Source organism: Azolla caroliniana, unplaced genomic scaffold, assembly GCF_043228905.1.
Source record: "Azolla caroliniana isolate FFs.n. ecotype wild unplaced genomic scaffold, voAzoCaro1.0.p SCAF_4, whole genome shotgun sequence".
NCBI lineage: Eukaryota > Viridiplantae > Streptophyta > Polypodiopsida > Salviniales > Salviniaceae > Azolla > Azolla caroliniana.
In genome coordinates, this window is record NW_028230439.1 from 20819230 (window position 1) to 20831394 (window position 12165).

Here is a 12165-nt window from a genome sequence, read left to right on the forward strand (position 1 = left end):
TATCGCCGTAAAAATCATACTAGATTCTTGCTCCTGCAAAATCTCATCTACCTTAACATTATGTGACCATTTATGAAAAGCAATCCACGCACCTTCCACGCCTGCCTCCTTAATTGCTAATAGTTTGCTAACCGAAACTTCATTTGCAATTTCCACATGATAACATCCTCTAGACATAAATTGAATGTCGAGGATGTTAGCCATTTCCTCTGAAAAAGCAACATATAAGATATGTCGGAGTTCCGATCTATTTGGCCGCGAACCCTGGACTTGCACTACCAAGGAGATCGTCTCCAGCCTATGAACTTCTCCCAATACAGTGTATTTATCCTTTACTTATTTGGTCACCTTTTTAAATAGGTTTTCATCGATGGTGATAGTTTGCTAGAGCTCTACGCAGCCCATCATATGAGAAGAGGCATCTAGATTTATATGTATCATATAGTGAGTATACTAGAGCACTTAGAGAGGGTTTACCTTAATGATATATATGTATTGCTAGTTGATGAAGTAGTTAATAGATAGCAAAGTTTCTATTAGTCAATCTTGTTTAATTAATAATGATTAACATAGATTTTTTGAAAAACACAGAGAGAGAGAGAGAGAGAGAGACACACACACACACACACACACACACACACACACACACACGCACACGCACACACACACACACACACACACACACACACACACACACACACACACACACACACACACACAGACAAATTGCAAGAGTGATTGAGAGTGAGAGATGGGTGGATGATCCTCTGCAGCTCACGCATCGAAGACCAGAGATCCGTTTAAACCCCTGTGGATTTAGAAGGAGAAGTCAAAGATATATACTGCAAGGATACCGTCTCTCAGTATGGTCGAGGTCTGTGTCGTTACTGGAGGTCGTGGATTTGCGGCCCGCCATCTCGTTCTTCAGCTTCTGAAGAGTGATCGATGGACTGTGGTTCGTATTATGGATCTATCTCCAAGGATCACTTTAGATCCTCTTGAAGAGGAGAGCCTTCTCTCTCAATGCCTTAATTCTGGAAAAGCACAATATATATGTGCAGATCTTAGAGATCCCAGTCAAGTCCTTGTAGGTAATCCTTTATGACTTTCTTATTGATGTTGTAATTAACACACATGCATGCAAGAAGCATTACATCTCTACATCGTGTATTGATTGGAAATGGCTACATTCGATCTGGGTGCTTGATTACGTCTAAATCATACATTACTATTATAAATCTTTATAAAATCTTGCTAATATCCTGGGCTAGTATCAGTTGAGTGATGTGTTGTGATAGTTTCTAGGCATTGGTATAGGGAGGAAATGTAGGGGCATAAGTTGAGGAAATAAAATAAAGCTGGTGCTTTATGCCTCGTTTAGAATATTTTCCTTGCATTTAGAGCATTGCATGTTATATAGGGGGTCTGATTCCTGATTGTCTATGGCATCCAACTCCTCAACACTGCAATGGATGTTGCTAGTCTCATTTTGGTGCTCTTAATCATCCCAAGTTCCTTTTTCTATATCTGTATATGACACCAAAACTCAAGTTGTCATTTGATTTACATCAATACTAAATATGCTAGAGACTATAACCTAGGTGGTAATGAACTAATATTTGATTTTTTAGTTTGTGACATTGTCTAATATGGGATATTTTGATTTTTTTATGGTCTATCCATAATAGCTTGCAAAGGAGCTTCGGCTGTTTTTCATATGGCAGCTCCAGATTCGTCTATCAACAGTTTTAATTTACACTACAATGTTACTGTTGAAGGTTGGATTGGCATTACTGTTTCTTTTACTCAGTTTAAACATAGTTTCGTTTTGGACTCAATCATTGACAACCTTTGGTATTCTTAATCATAAGTTATAACTGTAGGTACTTGCAACATTATTTCATAGTGATTTCCAGAATTTAGGACGCAGATGTTGCTTTTTTAACAGTGTTTATAACATCACACATGGGGACTTGTTCTTGATCATGAATGGCTGTTCAATGTTTTAATAATGCATTATATCTGCAGGCACACGTAATATTATTAATGCATGCATTCAGAATCATGTTCCTAAGCTCATTTACACCAGTTCACCTAGTACCGTTTTCGATGGTGTTCATGGAATAAGGAATGGGGATGAGTCGCTGCCATACCCTGATAAGGTCTCTCTTTGCAACATTTTTCAAGCAATTAGTATATGTGATTTAAAGTACTAATATATTCTCATTGTGAATCACAGCACAATGATACATACTCTGAGACAAAAGCACAAGGAGAGGCACTTGTTCTCGCTGCTAATGGGAAGTCAGGTTTAGTTACATGTGCTATCCGTCCAAGCAGTATCTTTGGACCTGGGGACAGGTTGTTAGTCCCATCACTTGTCTCTGCAGCAAGATCGGGAAAAATGAAGGTGAGATCAGAATTTTATTCCCTTCTCCTTGTGTCATGGTGTCAACTCTTTTTTATGTCAATGTTAAGGATATGGATACAGCCATTTCGCTACATGTAAGACGCATTTGATACTGCCACATTTTTTATCAAGGCATTGACTATTACGGGCATGACCATATATTATCCTGTGGTAAGTTTGTACTGTAGCATTATATTCACGTGGATAAAGTGTGAGGGCTAAACGAGAGTGTAAAGAATCATGAGTAATAAAAAATCAGCTTTCGTGCTTGATCATTAAATGAGAGTGGTAAGTTAAACGAGAGCGAATGGCTTTTTAAATGTAATCACTCATGAATAATAAAAAATCAGGCTTGGTGCTTGATCGTTTGACTGGATTGCTGCCCTCTACAAATATCCATCATGGGATGATCCAATATGGAAAGGTACAAGAAAGGTGTTTCTGATTCTGCATGACAATGGCTTTGATGTTGTTAAGTTATGGACACAGTAACTTGTGGGACCAGTTGCCTTTGGTGACAGAAACATCATGATAAAAAGAAATGTTTCTAATAGTGACTTTTTTGAGTAGCAACAGCTTGCAACACCATCTCTCTTTGCCTCAAGTATGAAACATGTATAAAGTCGACAATTGTGTAATAACACACTTTGCATAACTATTGCAGTTTATATTGGGGGATGGAAAAAACATGTACGACTTCACTTATGTAGAGAATGTAGCTCACGCACATGTTTGTGCTGAACAAGCCCTAGATCCTGCCAAATGCTATGGAGATGATGTTGCTGCTGGGAAAGTAAGAATTAAATAATATAATGTCAACCAATCTCCCCCCTTTGTTGAATAATGCCACCATTCTACTTCTTGTTTCAGGCTTATTTTATCACAAACAAGGAGCCCAAACGGTTCTGGGAATTTGTTTCAGAAATCTTAGAGGGACTTGGATATGAGAGGTAAGTTGATATATTGAGCAAGTTCAATAGTAGTTCTCAACAAACATCGATGAATTTCATTAGTTGAATTTCAGGCCAAAAATACATCTCCCTGTTGGATTATTGATGCCCTTGGCTTCCCTTGTCGAGTGGATTTATCTACATCTTCCAGTTTCTGATGCACCTCCACAATTCACCCCTTCAAGATTAAGATTAGTGACTTCTTGGCGGACATTCAACACTGACAGGGCTACTAAACTCCTAGGATACAGTCCAATCATCTCCCTTGAGGTTTACTTTATCAAAGTCATAGATATGCTCATGTGGGGTTTCCTTGTCTCAGGTGCTTTGCCTTTTTCTATTCTTGATTTAGGAAGGAATGAAGCGAACTATTGAATCATATTCCCATCTTCGTGCCGAAGCATATGTGATCAATAGTAGAGGATTAGATAGTACTTCAAAAGCTCACAAATTTCTTGGAGGTGGCAAAGGTATCACAGAAAGCCAAGTATTTTTAATTCTAGAATAGTTCCAGATATTATGGTATAATTAGATAATGCTTTTTACCTGCAGTTGCTGATCTATTACTCTGGAAAAATGAGAAGCACACGTTTGCAGTTGGGACTGGCGTATCAGTGTTGATATATTTTCTCTTCATATCTAGTGTTACAGTCTTATCTGCAGTATCAAAATTGTGTATGGTGCTTATTGCTGGGTTATTCTTCCAAAACTACCTGCCGGCTGCACTGTAAGATATATCATACAAAAATTTACCATAATACCCCATTTTTCATGATATGCCGAACAACACCTCTATGATTTTAAAATCCCAAATAGTTTGAAATTCCCAAACTTGTCATCCCAATATGCTACATTATTTTGTAGACTCTTTCTAAAATCTCGACTGACGGGTTATGTTAGCCATGGATTTTACTATAGCATCATCATCTCTCAAGAATCACTCTATAGTTCCCCTCTCTAGAGAGACAAACACAGATCGCTGAAGGATAGTTTAGGATTTTCATGAAAATAAGAAGTATTTTGTTAATGTTTCCATATTGCCGAGTTGCTGAGCACTTGCCTTAATGCTTATTATCTTCTTTTTCTTTCTCTAGCCAAATTTAAATGCCTGATTCCTACCACTTTCTATATTTTATCTTGATTGTTTGACCTTTCTAGTTATACCTTGTTTGAGAACTTGTGAAATCTTGACATGTTTTGCTTCCGATTTGGTGGCAGAAAAAGAGACTTTTTTCCACCTTCATTTGAGTTATCCCCAGATACAGTGATCGTGGCTATACAGAATTTGAGAAGCATCTGGAATTTTATCTGGAACACCATTGAAGATGCAGTGATAAAATGCAATTCACTCGCTTTTGTGAAGGTAGTTGAAGAACTAAGCTCAGTTTCTGATTTGATCATTAGAAGTCATTCTGGCTGAACTGTTACCCCTTTCACAGATAATGTTAGTTGCTTTGGGGATGAGGATTCTTGGTAGATATCCCTTCTCAAATGTGCTGCTAATAGGTGAGAAAGAAAATCTTGTGGAAATTACACAAGTATTGTTTTTGTCTAACAAGTATTAATGTCGTTATTGCTTATTTCAGTGTTTGCACTATTGTTCATAGTCTTCTACATTTATGAGAAGAAGGAAACGGAAATAGACAACTTTATTGCGGGTATTAAGGAGCGTGTAGTTCGGGTGTCTTTTTCATCAGGACTTCATGATGTAGACAACAAGTAATTAGCAGAGACTTCAATCATTCTTCATATTTGTTTAACCTTGCACTCTCTTTAAAGTTCATGCATGATTTAGAATGTAGTGGTGAATGTCGAAGTACCAAAATCACACATTGTGAGAACTCTGATAAAGCATTAACTTTCAATCAACTCTTGAGTTTTACAGTTTTGTTCTTTTTGAAACTTGAATGCAATACAAAGCTTGTCCTTAGATGTTTTATGACATAAATAAAAGGGAAGAACAGAAAAATATCCTTCCCTCTTTTGCATATTTACCTGAGTAACTGTTTCCGAGAATCAGAAGAATCCTCTGTAGTATAAATTTCATTGGTGACGGTGTAAATTTCTGATAATAACTATACTGCAATAAATAGGTCATTTCATTGGTGAAGGTGTTGCATCTTTGGATGAATGGTCGTGATGGTATGGGTAGGTAGTGACATTGGTGATGTGTATGGTTTGAGGGTTTCATGCCTTAACCATCTTTGACAGGTCAACCAATCTCCCTAACATGCAAATGTGACATGTTTTATCTTCTGACAAGAGAATCCATCAAAATCATGCAATATGATAATTGGTTAATGCTCACTTGAAACCTTTGTTAATGAGATTTGAGGAGCTCACTTGAAGGATTAGATGCCCATTGCCCGTTGTACCTTCACCCAAGTATATGCCATATAACCCACTTCTTGAAAGAGCCATGTGCTACAATAGGAATAGTGTTTCTAAGCATTACTCTTTGTCATTGGCTTTTGCAAACATGTTTGAATAATGATGCAAATTTCGATATCGACTTGGTCAAATATAATCACATTCACATCCATGAAAACCATTCATAACAATTGAAATCTCCTCTTCTTGCACAATTCATATAACCCACTTCTTGAAAGAGCCATTTGCTGCAATAGGAACAGTGTTTGTAAGCATTACTCGTTGTAATCAGTTTTTTGCGAGCATCTTTGAATAGTGATGCAAATTTCAATGTCAACTTGGTCAAATACAACCACATTCGCCATCATGAAAACCATTCATGACAGTTGAAATTTCTTCTTCTTGTACAACTGGAAGATATTAATTTCAAACAAAAGGGAGGAATTTCTCTAAGAATTCTTGACAAACAATTCCCAGAAACAAAAACACAAATAATGAAATGAAATCCATTGAAAGAGTATTGGCAAATCAAGACTGTATGGGGGTTGGAAAAAGGAAAACAGAACCATGGAAATAGCCTAAGGTGTATGATTTCCACAATGGTTTTAACCGCCCTTTGAAAACAAACAAAGAAAGTGTATTGACACATCAAAGCTTAAAAATCTAACAAGACCATCCGTTCCCTATTCCTCAAGTGATATGTGGCTTTTTCTAGATTTATATAGTCCACTTCAATCCTTGAAAACGTTCTTGCATATTTGAAGATCATATAAGGCTGCACTCTTTTCATGGTTTAGTAATCTATTCCATTGTCAGCTTTGAAGAAGGTTCCTCTGGTTCTAAATGGTAAGGATGCCAACCACTAGGCTCCCATGATTTGTTGAAGATTTTGTCTCTTTCAAATATTATATGCTTAACTTGGTTTATTTCTTCATTTTTGTCTCACTTGAACACCAAATAATAATTAAAAACCACACATAAAGGTATATGTATTTCTTATGCTTTGCAAACTTATTTCTTAGTTCTCTGAATGAAAACATCTGGTGCTGGATTCTTATAATCTCATCAATCAGATCAATTAGACACTTAAATGTCTCGAATGATTAAATGATGTGGATAGCTATCAATAGAAGGGGAATGCATGTTACTTGGCATGATTATCTAAAGAAAGATTCTTGGATGTATTATGGGATACATCCTCCATCCCCCATAACCATGATATTGAATCCATCTACAGAACCTTGGCTTTGGTCACCTACATGGTGGTAGAAACTATCATTTCCTACTATGAACTTGTCCAGGTTACAGTCCAGTTGAATCCATACTGGCCCTGGTATTTTCCAAGCTCCCAAACTCTTGGTTAGATCAAATACTCCATCTACACCTTCTGACAATTGAGCATCGTTGTATATGCTTGACATTATTGGATAACCAGCTGCTGCGCTACATGCTGGAATCACCGTTTCTGTAAGTCTACATGTCCATGAGTTTTATGGGCAGACAATAAAGTCATCCAACCAATTATGTCAGGATTGTTCGGCATACTTAAATGCATCTCTTCTGCTGTCTCTAGACATCCTGCGCGGCCAAAAAGATCGATCATGCAGTTAAAATGCTCGGTCTTTGTACACTTTTAAACCTCTTGATCCCCACCATGCTTGAAGTAAATATTTCCTTCATTTACCCCACCGCCATGACTGCAAGCTGAAAGTATATTAGAATAAGTTGTATCCTGAGGAACAAGCCCTTTCTGCTGCATTATTTCAAAGCATCTCCTAACCAGATCAAAATTTCCCTGTTGGGAAAGTTCACCAATGAGAGCTTCCCAAGAAATCCTATCTTGTTCTGGTAATGTTGAAAAAACCTTGAATGCATCATTTTACCTTCCAAAGGTTGCATACGTATAAATTAAAGCATTGCCAAGGAATCCATCTGAATAGAATTCACTTTTCGCAATCAACTTATGTATCAACTGTCTTTGAACTACGGCTCCAATATTACCACATGCTTTTACCACAGCAAGAAAGGATGCCGCATTAGGTTCTATTCTGTTTTCTTTTATCTTGTGGAAAAGCTCAAGTGTAGAGAAATCCTCTCCATGCTGCATGAATGCTGTCATCATGGCAGTCCACGATACAACATCATGATATTTTGAAGAATTAAATACTCCATATGCATCATTAACACACCCACATTTAGAGTACATGTCAATAAGAGCACTTCCAAATCCTGTGTATAATTCCTGTGTATAATTCCATGATGAGTCGATCTTCCTTCTTGCAGGGCTTCTTCATTACAGCATGCTTTAATAACACAGAAAAGTATCACTTCATTGGGCTGAATGCTTTCCTTCTGCATAGTCTTGAAAAGCTGGAGTGCGGTAGATGTAACTCCATTTTCTGCATATATTTAGGTGATCGAGCATCATGAGATGATATCTCGATTCGCCAATCTATCAAACAATCTTTGAGCTTCCATAAGATAACCACACTTACCATAAATATCAACAAGAGAGTTCCCTAGAACTGCATCCAAATGAAATTCATGTTTCACTATTTTATAATGTATGAGCTTACATTGTGCAACTGTGTCAAAAGAGGGACAAGCACTCAAGAGGCATAAAAATATGACTCTATCAGGATAGACTCCCTTTTCTTGCATTTCATTGAGCAATTCAAATGCCACAGAAATATATCAAGACTGCGCATAACCAGACACCAAAACGTTCCATGTCACAACATTCTGCTGTGGCAAACTATTGAAAACAGCATGTGCTTCTCTCAAGTGTCTACATTTTGAAAACATATCAATCAATGTGCTTCCGATACCTAGATCAGACTCAAGTCCGAAGCTCACTATGTGACAGTATAACTGCATCCCTTTCTCCAAACTTTTCGCAGCAATGCATGCTTTCATGGCATATAAATATGTGATTTTGTCTGGCAATACCATCTCCTCTTGCAATTTGTCAAACATGGACAAAGCCTTGGATGGATAACCTGGCTCGGCATAGCCTGCGATGATTGCACTCCATAATAGAATGTTCTTGTTTGACCAACTATGGAATGCATTGTCCATTTCCGTCAAGCATTTGCACATACCATACATATCAATAAGAGCTCTTACAATAGCTGGATATAGTTCCATCCCATCTCTAATAGCCTGGCAATGAATAAGTTACCCCTCATCTAAAGTGCAAGCTTGTAAACTCCGAACAAATGTAGCTTCATCTGACTTTTCCATTTTCCAGAACAACTCGCGTGCAGAATGACAAAGACCTTGCTGAACATACCAGCAATCATCACACCAAATGAGACAATGTCTCGATTCTTCAAAGTGTTGAAAACATATCGAGCCTCATTCATGGTTCTGCACTTACAATACGTGCTCATAAGTGTATTTGCAACCATTACATCTGATTCCATGTTGTTCCTGATGAGATACCTATAATAACCTCTGATTCAAATTCATCACAAAGCACATGAATATGGATCAAATTTCCTTGCTCCAAATCCCCTAGCTTTGCACAAGCTTTTATTATACAGGGATATAAACCACAGTTTCTCTTGAACCCACTCGATCGACGAGATTCATAGTAAAAATGAAGAGCTCTCAGAGCTTCTCCATGGTTAATTTGTGCTAAAACAAGAGAATTCCAAGTAGAAATACATGGAGTCAATATCCAGAATAAACTAAATTTACTTCTAGCCAGCTACCACATGAACCAAACACTCGAATCAAAAGATTGGAGATGGAGATGAAATCAAGCTGATGGATGACAACAATAGATGAAACCTTATGGCTATAGCGTCCTTTTCCTTGATGCATTTCTGCAATAGATGACGGATTTCAGTGTGTGAAAGACGGCTTTCTTGCAATATATCTTTGAGTTTTCCTTCTAGAATCAGGGATCTAAAAACGTCTCCGGTCTTCGGTGTGTAGGTTCTTGTCATGCTGTAAGCAAATGCGCTTTTCTAACCCATCTTTCTAACTCTCTCTTCTCTGGTGATAAAGTGTTCTCTGGTCTTTGTACAAATAATCGACTTTACACTCTCTCTTCTACACATTGGTAAGTGAAATGCTAAATAAATATCAAAGTGTTCTACCTGAGTTGATGTGTTATTGTTAAGGTATCTATCTTCATGCTATTTGTACAGGAAAGGAAGTCCTGTTTGCAGATCTCTCAGGTGATCCTGCATTGTTCGAATCATGCAAAGGATATGCTCAGGTGGTTGAGAACTTGAAATTTGTTGTATGGATTTCAGGTTACTGGTGTGGTTCTCTGATTCTCAGTGCATATTGCTCCTCATATTTTAGGCAGAAACATACAGGAAAATGCTGAACGTCACAAAGGGACAGTGGAATAGCAGGTATTTCACCCTTTTAATGGCAGTCATGCTACATAATTGAACATTTCTAGCAGATTTGTCTGATGGATTGCATTGTGCTAGCTTCTTCACAATGAATTCTCATTGGCTCGTGTACCTCGTGGAGATTTCGGTGACCAAAAAACTAGCTGCTGTAAGTTTTTCTTCAGTTTTCTGAGATCATACGACACAATAAGTCCTTACGTATTCTGTTATCTGCTTGATGCTAGATTCCACACTTATTGTATACTGAAAGTGTATTATAACTCTAAATTCTGTGTGAAGCATTTTTCCCCCTTGATTGATTTAAAACAGAGGTTTTTAGTTATCTTGGTCATAATTTTGTGCAGAATTATTTGATTGTGCAGAAAAAGCAAAGATTACATCGAGACATCCGAGAGCTTCGTGTGTTTAAGATGCGAAGTTTGTCGTATGATTCAGCAAAAACATGTTTGTAACAGGAGGATGAGATATTTGAATCTATAAGGAGGTAAAATATCAATCAATCATTTCTTTACATGTTTACAGTGTCCACTCAAAGGGATTTCGGAGCCTTAAAGTAGGCAATGCAATGCAACAAAAGGTCTGTTTGCATATTCATCATCCCGTTCAGTTGTAAATCATCATGTTCGTGTAAAGTTAATCAACATTGTGGCAGTTTTAAGTCTATGGTCTATAAAATCTTCTTTTGAAACTTAACGAGGGCCTTGTATTTTTTCCTTCCCTACATGTTATCTATATGCTTTGTGACATTTGATAAGGTATTATGGAAACAAGCCAAGCGTTCAAAGAAAAGATCTTGGAACCACAAACAAGCTTAGCTTGTTTGTATGTACAATTATGTTGCACGTAACCTCGAAATCATATTCTTCGCTAAACAAGGAAGCCACATATATCGATACATGTTAGACCCCATCTCATTGTTCGCGATCCAGACCATTGCTTCCATATGATGTAGTTCGCACTCGCTGTGATATGAGATGGGATGTTGGTGCATAGGTGATGGAACTAGTCGACTATGCACATCCTGTCCTAAACAAGTTTGAGAGCTTGAGTATCATACTTGATACAATACGTCGCCTTTGATAACATTCGACTATCATCTCCACATATCTTTGACCCAACTTAATACTAGCATGAGAGTAAGACTTCACTCTCTCAATTACGACATTCATTAGTAAAGCTCTTGAACATTGGGAGTGGCTACCCACTTTAACATGTATTATGTGAAAATGTTATATTTTTTGTCTCACATGTCATATTGACCTTTGATAATAATACTAAAATATCTTACTTCATAAATAGTGATAGTGCAAGGGAAACCCTCTCAAGTGTTGTAAAACTAGATCATATAAGTCTATCTCCTCTTGGGACAACATCCCCATACAACATAGTTTTGAAAATTGCCAAATCAACTTCCCTTTCATCCTACAGAGTTGTTGTATTACCCCATGAAGTCCATCAAACAAGAACCCATTTCTCATGGTCCAATTAAACCACATCCCCCAATATCTAAGGTAGTAAAAAACAACCTTATATGATGGTGTGGGCATAGCTTTATCCTCATCCATAAAAACCCACTTATAAGGTGACAAAATATTTCATGTTATCGATGCCCAAATTTGTGACATAATCACCGAAAAGGCTTTAGCAACCAAACATGTAATGAACCTATGTCTGGCATATTCTTCAACCACCGTATAGAAAAAACATGTCCCATTTGAAATATGTCTTCGTTTTAAGGCCATCGCCAAAGGCAACCCACCAACTATGGCACGCCAAAGAAACACCTTTGCACAAAATGGAAGATGAGGCTGCCACCCTACATCTAAAACTCTACGCCACCACTATACATGTCGAGCAATGTACCATGTATCCAAAACCTTATTTGCTAACCAAGCTCTATCTTCAACCAACTTATGATACACATCATTAGTGTGCACCACATAAATCAATTTCCCAATACCAAGTGACTGATCTTTCCATGGGTCCTCGACCACCAACTATGGAATCGGGAAAACTAATCTAGGCAATGCCAATATTGATTTCCAAATATACCCATATCCAC

At 37.5% G+C, this 12165-nt stretch overlaps 1 protein-coding gene, 3 long non-coding RNA genes and 1 pseudogene across 5 annotated transcripts; 2 read left to right on the forward strand and 3 right to left on the reverse strand.

Annotated features, from left to right (window-relative positions):
* The first annotated feature begins 701 nt into the window (after positions 1 to 701).
* Positions 702 to 5350, forward strand: LOC147865354 (3beta-hydroxysteroid-dehydrogenase/decarboxylase-like). 2 transcript variants are annotated; one of them, XM_087318150.1, is made up of 12 exons: positions 702 to 1091; positions 1689 to 1778; positions 2029 to 2162; positions 2240 to 2410; positions 3075 to 3203; positions 3281 to 3360; positions 3435 to 3630; positions 3713 to 3830; positions 3913 to 4073; positions 4553 to 4723; positions 4800 to 4866; positions 4947 to 5350. In XM_087318150.1, exons 1-12 carry the CDS (start codon positions 866 to 868, stop codon positions 5081 to 5083), a joined length of 1680 nt encoding a protein of 559 aa, XP_087174276.1. In that variant the 5' UTR covers positions 702 to 865; the 3' UTR covers positions 5084 to 5350. The 2 variants fall into 2 exon arrangements, with proteins under 2 accessions (XP_087174276.1, XP_087174277.1); XM_087318151.1 differs by having other exon boundaries at positions 705 to 1091; positions 3913 to 4087; positions 4579 to 4723.
* On the reverse strand, positions 3428 to 4820 carry LOC147865355 (uncharacterized). Its single transcript, XR_015529648.1, has 2 exons — positions 4553 to 4820; positions 3428 to 4073 (listed from the first exon to the last, which is right to left on the reverse strand). It is a non-coding gene; the product is annotated as an uncharacterized LOC147865355 (long non-coding RNA).
* Positions 5271 to 5878, reverse strand: LOC147865356 (uncharacterized). Its single transcript, XR_015529649.1, has 2 exons — positions 5669 to 5878; positions 5271 to 5585 (listed from the first exon to the last, which is right to left on the reverse strand). It is a non-coding gene; the product is annotated as an uncharacterized LOC147865356 (long non-coding RNA).
* Positions 5879 to 6572: 694 nt separating this feature from the next.
* LOC147865357 (pentatricopeptide repeat-containing protein At4g21300-like) lies at positions 6573 to 9155 on the reverse strand (annotated as a pseudogene).
* A 542-nt stretch (positions 9156 to 9697) lies between these two features.
* Positions 9698 to 10406, forward strand: LOC147865358 (uncharacterized). Its single transcript, XR_015529645.1, has 4 exons — positions 9698 to 9799; positions 9888 to 9958; positions 10048 to 10100; positions 10182 to 10406. It is a non-coding gene; the product is annotated as an uncharacterized LOC147865358 (long non-coding RNA).
* Positions 10407 to 12165: the final 1759 nt, after the last annotated feature.

Excerpts from the sequence above, each read along its gene's own strand:
- LOC147865354 (XM_087318150.1), top strand. The coding sequence starts at position 866 with ATGGTCGAGGTCTGTGTCGTTACTGGAGGTCGTGGATTTGCGGCCCGC. Across the intron at positions 1,779-2,028 it reads CTACAATGTTACTGTTGAAG|GCACACGTAATATTATTAAT; the intron begins GTTGGATTGGCA and ends TTATATCTGCAG. Across the intron at positions 3,361-3,434 it reads GAGGGACTTGGATATGAGAG|GCCAAAAATACATCTCCCTG; the intron begins GTAAGTTGATAT and ends GTTGAATTTCAG.